The sequence below is a fragment of the Gossypium arboreum genome, chromosome 8, assembly GCF_025698485.1.
Source record: "Gossypium arboreum isolate Shixiya-1 chromosome 8, ASM2569848v2, whole genome shotgun sequence".
NCBI lineage: Eukaryota > Viridiplantae > Streptophyta > Magnoliopsida > Malvales > Malvaceae > Gossypium > Gossypium arboreum.
In genome coordinates this window covers 35672929-35690619 of record NC_069077.1, presented here as the reverse complement: position 1 = coordinate 35690619, position 17691 = coordinate 35672929, and the positions used below count along the sequence as shown (strand labels likewise).

Here is a 17691-nt window from a genome sequence, read left to right as displayed (position 1 = left end):
ACTCCTCAATATCAATGCTTTACAATGCTCCTTCCCTGGATTTCCTGAATTCTCTGTATTACTAAGTAAAGCACCTTGTGGTTAGTTTCTAAGTTCAGTTGCAAGTTGGCCCATTTGGTTTTCTAGTTTTTTCAATGTAGCTGCTTGGCTTTGGATTAAGGTATCATTCTTGGCTATGTATGACTTCAACAAGTTTTCTAAGCCATTGGATGGTTCAACTTGAGGTTGTTTCTGAACTTGTTGGGTAAAAATAGGTGGATGGGTCGGTCTAGGTTGCACGTATGTGTTACTGGATCCAACCCCTTGGTTACTCTAGGAGAAATTAGGGTGGTTTCGCTTCGATGGGTTATAGGAATTGGATTGTAGTCCTTACTTTCCTTGGTTTTGGTTCTGGTTACCCATGTAATACACGGATCCTGGGCTCGATGGACATTCTTCGAACAGATGTCCTTCCCCACAATAGACACAGGCTACATTTTCAAATTGATTCGATGGCTGTGCTATAAATTTATTAAACCCATTAATGGTAAAAATTTTAAGCATTGAGGATATTGAGGATAACTGAGATGAGAACGACGTGAAAGCGTCTACTTTATGTATTCCAGCAATTCGTCTTCCTGACGTTGCTTGACTGGTTGGCCATTGATAATTGTTGCTAGCAATCCTCTCAATGATTTCATAAGCCTCATTATAAGACTTAGAAAGGAGAGCACCATTAGCAGAAGCGTCCACTGTCATCCTCATGTGAGCATTGAGACCATTATAAAACGTCTCAAGTTGGATGCAATGTGGGATTCCATGATAAGGGCACTTTCATAATAATTCTTTGTACCTTTCCCATGCCACATACAAGGACTCGTCATCCATTAGTTGGAAAGCAATAATATCGTTCCTCAACTTAGCATTCTTGCTAGGCAGGAAATACTTCATGAGGAATCTTTCTGCTAACTCTTGCCATGTGGAAATTGAATTTGGAGGCAATAAGTTCAACCATGCTCGAGCTCTATCCCTTAGCGAATATGAGAACAACTTCAATCATAGTGCATCTTCAGGTACTTCGGCTAACTTAAATCGCTCACCTTTATAAACAGTCTTAAGTGAAGATGAGGATCTTCGGTAGGTATTCCACTGAATTGGCCTACTATCTAAAGCATCTGGAACATGACTGGCTTCAGCTCAAACTATTGTACCTCGATTTTAAGTAGGGTTTGCTCTGTTTCCTTGATTCAAATTTTTAAAGTTCATATCTTCAGTCCTTCTCTAACTTGCTTGTCTTCTTCATTGTCAAAAGTTCTTTCTATCTTTGGGTCTACAGGGAGTAAATCGATAATTCGATCAATACTTATGAACACCTAAAATAAACACGGAAAAATTAATTAAGTTCAAAATTGAACAGAAAAATAAACCAAAATGCAAAATTAACAAATTCAGAAATAATGAATTTTTAAAATAATCCTTAGCAACGACGCCAAAAACTTGAAATTACGGAAATGTGCAAGTGTACACAATCGCAACAAGTAATAAAGTGACAAGAAAATGTCGAGTTATAGTACCCACAGGGATTGTGAAAAGAATAATTTATGAATGCAATTTTAAAAACACTTTGGTGAAGAAAAATATATTGATTTGAAGAGGTGATTAAAAACTAGGATTTTATCAAAGTAAAATATATAAAAACAAAATAAAAGTTCCAATGCACGATTTCAAAAAATGATTTTAATCAAGATGATATAATCGTGTTCATGTTGTTACGAATAAATTCACAGCAACTTGGTAATTTACTAACTTATGAACATACTTACCTACCAAAATCCATTTATCTTTTGACTATATCTCTACGTCAATTCAACCGATTAAACAATTTTTAATAAGCAAATGTGTTAATGCACATACATACTTATGAAATTAAAATAATCTCTTGTACATATCTCTATGCCAATTCAAAAAATTAATTCAATCTCATAAGCACATAAAAGATTACGTGAGGTAACAATGTATTTCTACCTTGAAACAGTTTAATCACAAAAATCTTGCAAGTTATGCAAGGCTAATGTATCATTATATACCGTTGCTAATTTAACCCTCAGCTACCTTAGATGATTAAACATGCACTGATTAAGTATCATGTCAATTAATTAAAATTTCAATCTGTTTAAATAATTAATTCATTAGTTACGTTACAATTGTAATGCAAGAATAACGTCATGGTTTTACTTAATCAAACATCTTACCGAAGCCTAGAACAACACAAACACAATTTTAATAACTCAAGTAGACAAAAAGCAATGAGCCTAAAAAGAATTAAATTTAAGCCATATTAATTAAATTAAACATATCAACATCACAAATATTCATATACATATTCATCATAACAACAAAATTAAAAGGATAGGGAACAAGAATCCAATCCGGTGTTTCTTCGAGGCTTGACTAATTTGCTCCACTCCTCCTTCTCTGCTTGTTCTTGTTGAATGAGGCTTCCACAAACATTTGAATACTACTCCAAATGGTGGTTTAATAACTCTTTTTTAAGAGGTGAAATCGACAAGGGAATGGGGGAAGAAAATGAAGAACGGTGGAAGGGAATGAATAGAGAAAAGTGAAAGAGAAGTGAAGAAATGAATGGGTTTGAGATGTGTTTGAAGTGAGCAGCCAAGGGGTATTTATAGGTTGAGAAGGCTGCTAAAAATAGCCAAAATCAGCAGCCAAAGACTTCCTCCATGGCCGCCCACACGTGTGGCATGTTTGAAGATTTCAAACATGCTATTTTTAGGTAAGGGCAAGTCTTGAAAAGCATGAATAGTGGAGGGGTTTGAATGCAAATCGAAGGAGTATTCAAGGGTTATTTTGCAAGCCAAATAATCAGCCAAACAAGCTGATTGGGTCAGCATGTGGAATAGTTTTGGGCCACCCAGTGCTCGGTTGGATCGATTTTCTCAGTTCAACTCAACTGAACCCTTTTTCATAAATAATTAACAATAATTTATTTAACCCAAATTAAATTGGATTAAAATTAAAATTAATTATATTATGAATTAATACACATAATTTGGACCGTCTTAGGCTGAAAATTTAATTCGCCTTGATACTTCAAAATTGCTTCTTGGTTTTGCGCTTCTAGTAATGTCTGCTGAGTTATTTTTCACCCTTTGTGCAAATCTGTCGAAAAAAATCAAAATTAATCAAAATTTAAAATTAATTAAAATTCAAAATTTTCATAATTTGAGTGTAATTTAATTATTTTATAATTATTATATATTTTTCGATAAGAATTTTATCACAGTTGCATGAATTTGAGTTTAAAAGTGCATGAAAAAGTGTGCATATTTTCGTGTTTCTAGTGAGCGTGGACTGACTTTCGATCAATAGATTTCTTTCAGTTTGAAGAATCATGATGGCTCACCCAAATGAAAATTTCCTCATTAAAATTTTATCTGGACAAGCCAAAGCCTCAGGTTCTGACAGTCAACCCATTGAGACATACTTGTTTGCCGGCTAGTTTTCTGATCGATCAGAAAACCTAGGTAGTGTAGCTCACCCGAGAGTTTCAAGCCCATTTGACTTAAACCTTCCTTCCGGGCATGGACCACCACTTTATTCTAGTCAAGAAGCATCACCATAGTAGTTTCTTGCTCTTTAAGAGTAAATGAGGGTGATAAAAGAACAAATGGCTTTGTAGAATGCAAGGTTTGAACAACAACAGACTTTCCAACAGAAGCTATTAAAGTAGAATGAGAAGCTCAAAAGAAAGGTACAATCTGGTAACTCCAATTTTCATGAGAATGTAACCATGCAGGAAGAAGGTCTAGGCTTGCATACAAAAGAATGACAGAATGAGATGGATGCATTATCGCGAGATGTGAGGGCTTTACATCCTAAGTCTCAGGACATGGACTAGTTTTTCTGTTCCAACAATACTTTGGCCTCGATGATAGAAATAGTGAGTTTGCCATCCGATTTTAAGGTTCCGAAGGATATGTTCAAATGAATAAAGGATTGGTACTTGTCCTTTCCCAATGGCTTTATCCGAAGTTTTTTCTCAGTTGGGTCAAATGTTTTTGGGAAGGTTCAAAACCCACAGGACAATCATGAGCACTCCTATGGGATTAATATTGTGAATAAAAAAAAGAGAATGAGAGTCTCTCTAGGACTATGTGAAACGATTTCATGTGGCAACGCTGAATGTGAAAAAACTTGAAGACTAGTAGGCCATCGATGCCTTTATTATGAGAATACAAAATAAGTACGTACAATATTCCTTCACTGATAACAGGCCTCAAAGTTTGGTAGACTTATATGAATGAGCCTATAAGTTTGTAAAAGTAGAAGAGATGAAAAGGGTGATGCGTGGCACATTTCAAAGAGACGCCAGACAATTCAGAAATAGAGAATGAGCTCGTAATAGACAGGGACTGCCCAATCAGGCTTTGCGTACATGAAGCAATAAGTAGTAGAGAATGTAGCAGCAAAATGATTTACCCAGGGCTCCTCAGATATCTCAGCCTAAACATACAAGGAAGTACATCCCTCAAGGAAAGTTTGAAATCTATACTCCTTTGAATGCTAATCGTGCTTATATTTTGAACTAGGTGAAGAATTTTGGCATCTTACCCAATATATCTCCTAAGAGGCACAGTACAAGGAGGTTAAATTCAAGAGATATGTGTACTTTCTATAATGACGTGGGTCACAAAACTAAGGATTGTTTTACTTTGAAAGATGCTATGAGAAGGCGGTAAGGAATGGTGAGCTCGCAGAGTTTGTGGATCAAGGTACTACTCAGTAGGGTCAAAGTTCTCGTGGCGATCCTAAGGGTAAGCAGAAGGTTAGAGGTACTATTTATGTGATTGTGGGATAGATGAGGATTGGGTAGGTTCTAATATAAAGAGGAAAGCTCATATGAGGAGTGTAATGTTAGTTAATGCACCCAAGAGGTAGCGCCAGCAGGGAAAGTGAAATGTTGAGTTTGGTAATGATGATGAAGAATTAGTGTGCGACGAGGAAGGAAATGACCCAATGGCTGTATCTGCAACGGTCACAGGTTTTGAAGTTAAGAGGATACTTGTTGACAGTAGGAGTGCGGTGGAGGTTCTAACCTAGGAGGCTTATCAAAATATGGGTTTGAATGAACAGGTTTTATCTAAGGCTAGCCCATTGTATGGTTTTGGAAACCACCCAGTCAAAGTGAAAGGTTCTATCACTTTGCCAGTCACCTTGGGAGACGGTGAGCATACAACTACAGAGTATGTTCAATTTTTTGTTATGAACCATCCTATGGCATATAACGCCATTTTTGAACGTTTGATAATGAGGATGGAAAATATGGTGGTAGCAACATTTTGTATAAATGTCAAGTTCCCAACGAGGATAGGGGTCGGGTTCATGCGATCCAACCAGCGGACAGCAAGGCAATGTTATATGTTGTCTGTAAGATAAATACGAGAGCCCACATCCGAAGGACAGAGTTTGCAGCAATCAAGGTTAAGTAGTTAAGCCTTAGACTTGGACAACCTAGATGCGAGGAATGAAAAAAGAAGTAAAAAGCCTGAAGTGGTAGAGCACACCGAGACTTTGCAGTTATTCTATGACGATGAGGAAAGGACAATAAGGATTGCATCAACGTTGCCACCTAAAGAAAATTGCACTTTGGTTCAGTGTTTAAAGGCAAACTCCGATGTTTTTGCCTGGTCAGCAGTAGATATGCCAATGATAGACCCACAAGTAATTGTCCATAGCCTAAATGTGCTACCTAAAGTGAAGCCGGTTAAATAGAAAAAGAGGAGGTTTGCTTCGCAGGTAGTGGAAGCTATAAGGCAGGAGGTAGCTAAATTGTTGTCAACAAGGTTTATTAGGGAAGTTGAATATATAGATTGGGTTTCAAATGTGATCATGGTACAGAAGGCGAGCAACAAGTGGAGGATGTGTATTGATTTTACCAACTTAAACAAGGAATGCCCCAAAGACACTTTCCCTTTGCCTTTTATTGATAGTTTGGTTGATGCTTCTTCTGGTCACAGGTTCATGAATTTTGTTATGTATTTCTGATTACCAATCCGAGACAAGGCATAATTCGGATTACCTACCCACGACCTATACATGGACCCTACTAGTTGGACACACGTAGGTCTCACAGTGGGGGTTTGCTAGAAAGGCTCGCAAAGGTGGTTCGAGAGCTTAGTTCACATACACCAGTGAGTTCGTGTGTAGAGATCACAAAGTACAATAGGCAAATTGGTGAACATATGTTAAGTCTAGAGTAGTACACGTGTCAGCATGCATGGAGCCTACCTAGAACGTCAGTTCCATGAACAATAACCGTGTATATAAATACTTGATTATCCTCTTCAATAGGATACAGTAGAAAAATACTCAACACATGAATTACATTTTAAGTTTGCAAGATCATGAGATTGCTTTAAAACTACATTTTTTTTTTGTTTCATGGTGGAATTGATTGGCTTTCCATTGTTGCATTGGTCTTAGTTCCTCCCTTCATCAATATATATATGTACATATTATATAACATCAAGAATGAGGACATGTGATTCGAGGAAATTAAAGAAAATGTTGTGAATATGATTAGTAATTGTTATACCTTCAAGCATTAATAAGGTCAGTTAATGTTAGGATATTTGGAGAACATGAATTAATAAGGATAATATTGGACCAGAGACACAAATAACAAGAATTATCCACCAGCCCATTCCGTTAAGATACTTGGAGAATAAAAATAAATAAAGGATAGTATTGGGCAAAAGAACAAATCATAAATATAATTCATAAAACAATTTAATATAAAGTCAGCCCACTATATTAAGATACTTAGATAACAAGAATAAATAAGGGACAGCGTTGGACAAAAAAGACACATCACAAGTATTATCCACCACCCAATATAATATAAAACTAGCCCATTAAGATACTTGGAGAAGAAAAGTAAATAAAGGAGAGTGTTGAATGAAAAGGGACAAATCACGAATATTATCCCCTTGAGAAAGGGCTTCTCTCCTTCCTCTACCTTATTTCGCTTTCCTTGTTCATTACAAAATCGTTAAACCTAGTTAAATTTTAAAACCACTCCCTTAGGTTTTAGTCTCAAAGCTATAGATTTTTTTTTTCAATTTTTAAATTACCACTTTGAAATTATAAACTTCAAAAACATTTTTAACAAAAAAAAAAAAACCTTTTTAGATAGAAATTATGTGAGAGCCATCATTTAGATTAGCTTCAATGACACATTTGTATACTGAATTAGCTAAACAAAAAGAAAGAGAATAGTTCTAATGATAGGTTAAGCATTGGATTTGGCAGTGTGAGAGGAATATATTTGGGGGCTTATCCAACCCTACAAAATTGGATGGATGAATTAAATTGTCTTTGCAAGATGGCAAAGGCCAGGACACTATATAGCAACATTTCATTAAAAAGCAGAATGGAACCAAACAAAAAGACTATCTACTTGGCCTTCCCATATCCATCAGAATCTCCATTGCCTAGCCAGTAGCTGCATCATACATTACATGCTCTATCACACAACCAAAAACATATTATTTTAGTTGGACTCGGGATGTGACTTTCATATGTATATATATATTTATATACATTTAATACGAGCATATTAGATTTTCATTTATAAGGTTTTTTTATGTATTCAAAGAGTTCTCAAAAAATTATTTGGATGGCTGAAATTAGAAATTTACCATTAAGGTCGAGATAAAAATATAAAAATATAAAATTTAGATGCTGAAATTAAAATTTTATATTATTAAAATTAGGTAAAAGTAGTAATAGTGCGACAGTGACGGTTAATCTTTATTGAAGTAGAGAGGATGTCATAGCCATAAAGTTGTAAATTTCACATCAATTGTATACTAAAGTTTGATGTTTTAAGCCGTGAGACATTTTTTGATAAAAAATCATAAAACACAATAAGTTGTAAGTTGATGCGAAAAATGCATAGCTATTTGATCATCCACGACAATTGACATCAATATCGTATATATGCCAAAATGATGTTGACAAAAGGTATCTTAAGCAAAATTAAAAAAAAATGGTTTATAAAAAACTTTAAAAATAGTAAATTATATAAATATTCATTCCATTATTAGAAAATCTCTTATTGCATGATTCAATTTTAAAAATTGTAAAATAATTACTTAATTTATCATTTTTTAAATCCAAAATCATTAAAATACTAACAATTTGTTGACATGGAAGTTAAGTTAATTACATGTGGCTTTTAAACATTAATTTTTTCACATTATTTTCAAATCATTTTAAATCCAAAATGGTCCGTTTTGGGTGAGGCTCCAACTTCATCTTCTTTAAACGAGTCGACTCACAAATTAAAACCCTGCATGAATGAGTTATCAAAGTTCTTAAAACACATGGAAATTAAATATATACTCATCAATCAACTCGTTTAAAAATATGAAATTGGAGCTTATAAAAAAATATTAAATGACTTGGAAATCATGTGAAAAAATTAATGGTTAAAAATTACATGTCATTAACTTAATTACCATATTAGCAAACTATTAGTATTTTAATGGTTTTGAACTAAAAAATAAAATAATAAGTCTAATAATCATTTTGTAATATTTTAAAATTAAATAATCTAAAAAAACTTTCTAATAATTGTATCAACATTTATGTAATTAGTTAAAAAACAAAGTGAAGGTTTTGAGGACTGTGAATTTGAGCAAGGTTAAAATTTTATAAACAATTATTCAATTTCAGTACTTGTGTTTTTTATATATCTCCATGTTTAAAATATTGTATGTTTATATCAAATTTAGGGTTAATATATTATTTACTTTCAAAATTATATTTATTTATCATTTTGGTACCTAAATTTTTTTAATTAATTTGATACTTGAAGTTTCCAATTGTGCCATTGACAACATTACAAAAAGGAAAAAATCAAAGAAAATAAAAAAATCACATTTAAAATTTCAAAAATATAGAAAGTCATGTAAAATTCCCAAAACTTTAAAAATAATTTATATTTTATGTGTTTACTCTTTTTATTTAATGTGTTATTAAAAAATCAAAGTAAATATTTTTTTATTTATGAGAATTTCACATAATATTTTTATAGCTTTTAAAATATTTAAATCTTTTGAGATTTTTTGCCGATTTTTTCTATTTTCTTTAATTTTTCCCATTTTTAAATTTTTGAAAAATAGGAATTGAGCGATGTGACATGCTGAGAGCAGGCAACATCATTTTTTGTAACACCGTTAATAATTAAAATAAAGTAATATACGGTTAAAACTTCAAATATCAAATTGATAAAAAATACTTTAAGCACTAAATTAATAATTGGATGTAACTTTGGGAGTAAATAATGCATTAACCTAAAATTTAAGTTAACAATTTATATCATGGATTATATAAAATTTAATACATTCGTGTAGATATTCATGTATTATATTGTATTTTTAAATTTTTGGTGATATGTTTTATTTTCCTTCGTATTATGTTCAATGTTAGGTGAAATTATTTGTTAGATTTCTCTAATTGTATCAAATTAGTGTAATTATTATTATTATTAAAAAACAAAATAAAAAATTTATTTCCTTTTTAATAATATAGCATTAATTTAATCTATTTAACAATAAAATAACTCATTCAATTGGATTCGCTACGCTACAGTTAATTTAGCCCAAAATATGCCCATATGAGCTCATAAGCGATTTTATTTTTAATTTTTTAAATTTCTAGCTTGCATAAACAAAATAAATAAATTTTGGCTTTTTTTATTCAAGATTTCTATAGGTAGTAACTCGAGTAAACCCTAGCTAACTCCACCCAATTTCGTGCTTCTTTCAAAAGGTTTGCTTTTTTCTCACTCTATTTCCTTTGTACTAGAAATTTGAAGAATGCAAAAGACAAATTGTCAATGAAATTTCAATTTCATGTTTTAATCGCTTTGCTTTTTCTTTGTAGAAACTAAGCGCCATTTTCAAATCACGCTTGACTAATTTTTAACATAATTTTCGCTTTTTGAGTTTCTGATTATCCTTAGTTTCTAGGATTTGCTTCATCTCTGGGTTTGAACTTACGTTAATGGCAGTTTGATAATAAATTACAAGTATTGTTTCTGTTTGATTTCAATTTAATTAATTTAGGAAGGAACCATTTTTGGGTTTTTTTTTTTTTGTTCTATCGTCGTTTCTAGATGGGAATTTGAATTTAGGATTCTGTTTAATTGGTTACTTTACTCGCTTCAGACACTTCATCGATTGAAACAACTTGAAGATCTTAGCAAATGCATGGATTTAGAATCGCAGAAAGAAGTTGCATATCTAAGCATTATTTTTGAACTTGGTTTAATGAAAGAGTTATATGTTTAGAAGAGCACCTAGAAAGTTCATGTTGGCAAAATGGTTAGTTGTCTTCATCAATGTATGGACAATATATTTCGGTTGCAAAACTGACAATGTGCGTGTTCGGAAAGCTGAAAACAGAGATGGCCATTTCACCTGTTTAGGCTGCATCGTTGTGGTTTGACTAGCATTGGTTTTGTTTGATTGTAGAATGTTCTTTGTTCGTCCCATTTAGTTCCTTTGTGAAATAGTTTTGGATGTCCTTCTCTTTTGCAACGTTGCAATTTCTTCTATATTAGCATCTACCATGATTTTAGGTGTGCCGAGATGGCTGATGTTCAAGACTCAGATGGCAAACCATGTGAAGAAAGTTTGCCTTGTACATCTCAAAAGCAGGAAACTCGTGATGAAATGCTTTCTAGGCACAGGTAATTCAGATACGATGATATTTAATATACTTTAATTTTTTTTTTTTTACTTACCTGTAGTTTAATTGATGGTTTTGGATTGTTGACTGATGTGTTCCTTGCTTGCTATCACATTTAATCTAGTTAATTAATCTGGCTTGTTTTCTGGCACAATTTAGATGGTTTAACAAGGCCTACTGCTATTATGAACAAGGCTGATATATTATTAAAATGCCCTGATTTGACAAATTTGATTATGAAAAAAACAAAAACTGCATTTTGACAAATTTAGTTGGGGTATTTTTTTTCAACTTAAATATAATCTTTTTTTCTCTATAATACTTATTTTTCTTATCCTATTCTGCAGGAGAGAGATATCGGAGCTGCAAAACAAGGAAATTAGCCTGAAAAAGGCAGCAGCAAAGGGTAGCAAGGCTGAACAGAAGGCTAAAAAGAAGCAGGTGGAGGAAGAGATCTCTCAGCTCTCTAGTAATCTCAAGGCAAAACATGCAGAAGAGCTTGCTTCACTAGGCTACAGTAACGGAAATGATAAAAGCAATATGGACAACTTGGTGAAGGCCATAGCTGGGGTGTCTGTCGCTCCTCAGCAGGATCATCCAAAGCCCAGCAAAGGTGCCAAGAGGCGAGTGAAAAGAGCTCAGCAAGAGGCAGCTAGAGAACAAAGAATCCAAGAAGAGCAGAGCAACGTTGTGAGTGATAGAATGATCGAGGATGAGAAATTGGAGGAAAAACTGAAACCCCTGGGATTCACAATTAATGAAATAAAGCCAGATGGACACTGCCTCTACCGAGCCGTTGAAGACCAGTTGGCGCTTCTGTCTGGTGGTTCTTCTCCTTATACATATCAAGAGCTACGGGAAATGGCAGCTGCTTATATGAGGAAACATGCATCCAATTTTCTTCCTTTTTTCCTGTCAGAGAATACCGTAGATGAAGATTCTGATGATTCATTAGCGGAGAGATTCGAGAACTACTGTAAAGAGGTGGAGTCAACTGCTGCATGGGGAGGGCAGTTAGAGCTTGGAGCTTTAACTCACTGCCTGAGAAAACACATCATGATATTTTCAGGATCTTTTCCAGATGTGGAGATGGGAAAGGAGTACAAATCTGATGGAGGATCCTCTTCATCTGAAGGGACTCTCAGGTTGTCATACCATAAGCATGCCTTTGGGCTTGGAGAGCACTATAATTCTGTCATCCCAAATTTGATCAGATAGGTATAATAGAGTAATCTGTGGATTGTGGAATGTTTCTTTCCATGTGCTTTACTACAATATGATGTTTTTGAGGGAGCAAGCAAATGTTGGCTCTAAACTCTAATTTGAAACTTGGTTTTGATTGAATCTAGGTCATGCATTGTTTATCTATGTTATTTTAGCATGAGTTAGTAAATGTGCGAGCAACTGTGAGAGATGTCAAAATTCTTTAAAAAAGTCTTTTGGGGATGAGAATATATCCTAACTTTATAAATTAATGCCAAAAACTATGCAGAGATGATGATAACATAGGCTCACATCAGATAGATGATGAGATGAAACCATATAGGCAAATACCCCATTCTTGACATATGTAGGTTCCCTGAATATCTCTCTTAAGGAAAGTCAAATGACTTTAAGAAAAGTAGTAACTCATTAACAGACCATGTCATAAATCTTGGGATGTCAAATATCAACACAATATTTTACTTTTAAGCAAGTTCTAACTTTGCATCCCACATTTAAATTGCATTTACTGTTGAGAATTGATGAGTTTGTTAAGCATAGTGAAGTCCTTTAGCTGTATTTATTGTCACACGTGTTTTTATATACAGTTATGCAACTTTACAAATCAATCATCGATGGCAATTTATAGGAATAATGATCTATTGGATTATTTTATTCCTTTTGTGTACCTATTCATGGACAGTATAAATAAGGGTCTCCAGGGTGACTAGGTTCCACATCAGGGATAAGCACTTTTACTACTTCAGAAGTCTCTCAGTAAGGTCCATTTAACTCCCATTTCCAATACTCTTCATTGCTAGATAACAATGGAAATGGTTACAAGAATGGTTGCAGACAGGCCGGTGGTGATCTTCAGCCGGACCACTTGTTGCATGAGCCACACCATCAAGACTCTGATAAGTGGATTTGGAGCTAACCCGACCGTGTACGAGCTCGACGAAGTTCCGTATGGGGGACAGATTGAAAGAGCACTGCAGCAGATGGGGTGCAAGCCTAGTGTACCGGTTGTGTTCATAGGCCGGCAGCTCATTGGGGGTCCTAACCAAGTCATGTCCCTCCAAGTGAAGAACCAGCTTGTGCCATTGCTCATAAGGGCTGGTGCCATATGGCTTTGAAACCTCAAAAATAATTTCCTAATAAAGTAATTCTCTACTTTTGAGCAAAGGTCTGAATATGAGTATGTTTGAACCAGGTTTTATGGCAACCAGCAGCCACAAAGAATGGAATTACAAATAATATTTAAAATTCAAAACGTTGTTTGCTTGCCCTCCATTAATATGTATCAGCCAGGAAAATGGGAGTATGGTATGTATCAACCAGGAAAGTATGGCCCAGACATTGGTACTTAATGAAGTCATTCGGCTTTGTCTAGAGCTTTATGGGTTTATAGGTAGAGGAGCATATCACCTAAGTTGGTTTTATTATTATTATTATTATTATTGGAGTTTTGTCTCCATCCTAAGAGTGTTGACATGTTCATAGGGTGTGATGTAGCTTCTACCCCATAAATAACATATATGCCATTTTTTAATTTGTCAAAGTTTCACCTATTTAAGCACTTTGAAGCGCTATAATTTTTTATTCCACCAGAGCTCTTGATAGGTTGGGAGACAGAACTCTAATCGTGGGCAATGTGACAAAATCAAGACACATTAACCGTAGTAAAAAATCGATAGAGTCAATTCTTTTGAATAAATACAAAATTAATTTTGAATGATTATTAAGTCACACATAAATAAGTTTAAAACATCAAATAAATTTAAAATTTGAATTTCAATCTCAACATATCAGTTTCTAGTAAAAGAACATATAGCAATTTATTTAATAAATTATATAAAATTTAAAAGGGTAAATTACACCAACAACCACTCAACTTTGGGGTAGCTGACAAAAAATTCACTTAGGTTTTATTTCAGTCACTCAATTTTAGAAAAATAACAAAACAGTCACTAACATTATCAAAAAGTGACAAATCAATCACTTATTAAAATTTTCCATTACTGTCTTAATGGGACCGCTAATGTGGCAACTTAACTAACTGATGTGGCCAATTAGCTTTCCATGTTGGTGAAGCAGTGGAATGGTCAAGGTTCGACACAGGTTTAGGGAAAAAAATTTAAAGAGTTGGATTGGTTTAGGGCAAAAAAATAGAAATTGATTGTGATTAAGGGGCGAAGGAAAAGAAAATCGATTTGGGAAAAAATTAACAAGGATTTAGGTTAGAAATTGATTCGAAAATTGATTAACAAGGTTGGTTTATGGTTATAAAATTGATTTGATAATCGATTAACAAGGTCTAGGGTTAGAAATCTATTGGTATTTTTCGTTTGGGGAGAAAAGAAGACAAAATAAAAAACCTATCAGTGTTTTTGGTTCTTAGCGACAATAGTCAATAAAAGAGAAGCTACAATTTTGTTACATCCACTGTAATGGTTAAGTTTTTGTATTAGTTTTTTGTTTTTTAGATTTAGGGTTATTTCGATTTAGGGTTGTCTAGATTTAAAATTTGAAAAATGTTGCATCCACATGGGGTTATTTCAATTTAGTTTTTTATTTTGGGATTTAGGGTTATTTCGATTTTGGTTTCATTTGTTATTAACAAGCATTCAAAAAGATTTTGGTTTCATTTGTTATTCACATGGGGTTTAGGGTTTACTTATTGAAGTGAATGGTAGATACTGTGTATGGTATGCCATATGTATGATATTGTGTATGTCATGTTTATTGTTTGTATCAAACTGAATGATAGATACTATGTATGGTATGCCATGTTTATTATTTGTATCAAATAGTATCAAGTTCGGTTATTGTTTGGTTATTAAGACACAAATTTGTTCCTAGTTTTAAATATCAGTTGGATTAAATTTGTTCTTTAGCTTCTATATTGTATCAGTTATTGTATGCCATTGCCTAGGTTTAGGGTTAAAGTGGTTATTATCTACCATGTGCATGACAGAAATGGTTGTGTTTGTATTAAATTATTTTTGTATTGGTTATTGTCTATCATGTTGTATTAAATTATTTGGTCATTGTCTATGTTGTATTAAATTGTTTGGTTGTTGTCTGCCTTTATTGACTGTAAATTTGTTTGGTAGGTTTAATTGATGATAATTTTAATGAGAGTGAAGAAGAAATGTATGATTTTGATTTGTTTGATAGTGATGTGTCTAATAGGATAAGAGTTAATCTAGATAGTTTAAACATGGATGATATAGAAGTAGGGGATTTGTTTGATAGTGATGATTCTAGGAGGTTAGATAGTGCACATGAATCTGACTTAGATAGCCAAAATTGGCCTGGGTTCAACCTAAAAAATGACATGAGTAATGTAACACCCCTTACTCGTATTCAACGCCGGAATAGGGTTACAAAGCATTACCGGACTTATTAAACAATTAAACATACATTTCACATACATTTTCAAATTTCATAAAATCATCATTCAACATCATTCATATCGTCCTTAATACGAGCCTACGAGGCCGTAAACATGCATTTGAAGTGGTTCAAGACTAAACCGATAGCTCAGGAAATTTTTACGAAATTTAGAAAATTTTTCAACTACAGGGGACATACGCCCGTATGGCCAGGTCGTGCGTCTCACTCTGCCAAAGACATGCCCGGTCACAGGCCGTGTGGACATTCGAAATAGGATCACATGGCCGTGTCCCAGCTCGTGTCCGAACCTGTATAACTCTCTGACTTGGGTCACACGGCCAACACACATGCCCGTGTGGTTAGCCTGTGTGCCCTAAGAAATGGCCACAAACGCCCGTGTGCTAGGCTGTGTACTAGGTCGTTCCAAACTTGTAGGGTATACTGACTTATGCCACACGGCCAAGTCACACGCCCGTGTGGAGCATACTAACTTGATTTTTAATTCAACACTAGGGGACACACGGCCGTGTAACCTGACGTGTGTCACACATGGCTGAGACACATGCTCGTGTCTCTACCCGTGTGGACAAAAATAGGCTATTTACCAAGTCATTTTTCCACCCAAACTTGCTTACACATCCATCAACCCAATTGGAACCAAAACATATCATATAATAGGCATTCAACCAACCTCAACCAAGCATAATTTATACCATTTCAATACCAACCAATACAAAACACATCAATACCACAATATGCCATTCAATTTCATGCCAAAACTCATAATCTCAAATCATCAATATGAGCACTTCCAATTTTGCATCATTTAGCCTAGTCTCACAAACATACCAAATTCAATTCTTAACCATTTAATACCCTTAATTTCCAAGTACTGACTAACATTACATATCCATAATTGAGCACATAACAAGAGCCATTTGCACAATTATATACACAATCAAATCAACCAAAATAAGCCAACTCTCATGGCTATAAACAAAACCAAAAACTTAATAATTTCAAGTCATTTCAAATGACTAAATTCATTAACAACAAATATACCATAATGACCAAAGTTCCTATACATGCCATATAGACAAAATACTTAAGTTCAAAAATACCAAAGTGATAGTTGGATAGTGTGATAAAGTCTCCGATGATTCTCGAATCCGAGATAGCTTTGATTTTACTATAAAATACGAAAAAATGTACAATGTAAGTTAGAAAGCTTAGTAAGTACGAAAAGCATTAAAATCAACTTAACATATATGCACAACTTAAGCAAATAAAACATAATATTCCATAATTCATATTAAATCGTCAATCTACCACACTTTCATTCATAAAGTTAGTTATACATTTCACAAGTTTCTTCGTTTCAATACTTGTACGGTTTATGTACATACTTGTGGTATCTCGTATCAATTACATACTCATCCACATCATTGAGTTACCCGTTGAACCATTCAGAATTCTATTGGATACTTGGAAATCTCGCACCCTAAGTGCCACATATATAGCCAAAGCTATCTCAATCTCATATTACATATAATGCTCACTCTCGAGCTATCAACGGGTCTGGTCACACAAGCTGATGAGTATTCACAACACATGCCAAATAAATCGGCCATTTGTAAGACGTACGGACCAGCACCCAAACCACATAACCCTTAATAACATGTCATTTGTATTCTAATCTATTCCTAAGGTTCAACCGGGATTTCACATTGGCTGAATCGTCGTCGAATATGTTCGCAATGTCGTATTTACAATTTATGCAATATCAAATCATTTAAAACATAATTATAACAATGCTTATTACATACGAATAGAGGTGTGCATGGGCCGGGCGTCTTGGCCGGACCCAAAGTCCCGCTCGAAAAATAGGAGCGTTTGGGTAAAAATATAGGCCCGAAAAATGGGCTTGGACAAAAAATAAGGCCCGTTTAGAAAACGGGCCGGGCCCCGGGTAAGATTTTTTTGGCCCGGGCTCAGCCCAAATTTTATATTAAATTATTATTTTTTAATCATTTTTTTATTTTTAACTTTAAGTCTTTACTCTTTAACTTTACTCATTTTTTTCCACTTTCATTTTGTTAGTTAGTGCTACTGCCTTCCTCCCTTTTTTCCCATTTTCAAAACCCAAATCCCTAGCTCACACCACCCCCACCGATCCACCGATCTATTGATCCAGTGTCTGTTGGCCACCTCTAGCTAGCCTCAAGCTTAGTTCAACTTCTTCATTTTTGTTTCTTCATTTGCAGTCTCGGTAGCCAATCTTGGTGCTCCCCAAAGTTTGGTCCTTACTAAGGCTCTCCATAGGCCCATACT

At 34.2% G+C, this 17691-nt stretch overlaps 2 protein-coding genes and 1 non-coding gene across 3 annotated transcripts; all 3 read left to right on the top strand.

Moving 5' to 3' along the window:
- Nucleotides 1-793: 793 nt before the first annotated feature.
- LOC128279739 (small nucleolar RNA R71) lies at nt 794-900 on the top strand. Its single transcript, XR_008269935.1, has one exon. It is a non-coding gene; the product is annotated as a small nucleolar RNA R71 (small nucleolar RNA).
- An 8789-nt stretch (nt 901-9689) lies between these two features.
- On the top strand, nt 9690-12151 carry LOC108470121 (OVARIAN TUMOR DOMAIN-containing deubiquitinating enzyme 5). The gene is made up of 3 exons (XM_017771344.2): nt 9690-9837; nt 10649-10759; nt 11106-12151. The coding sequence occupies exons 2-3, from the start codon at nt 10659-10661 to the stop codon at nt 11974-11976; spliced, it is 972 nt and encodes a 323-aa protein (XP_017626833.1). The 5' UTR covers nt 9690-9837; nt 10649-10658; the 3' UTR covers nt 11977-12151.
- A 133-nt stretch (nt 12152-12284) lies between these two features.
- LOC108470122 (monothiol glutaredoxin-S1-like) lies at nt 12285-13234 on the top strand. Its single transcript, XM_017771349.2, has one exon. The coding sequence runs from the start codon at nt 12789-12791 to the stop codon at nt 13095-13097; it is 309 nt and encodes a 102-aa protein (XP_017626838.1). The 5' UTR covers nt 12285-12788; the 3' UTR covers nt 13098-13234.
- Nucleotides 13235-17691: the final 4457 nt, after the last annotated feature.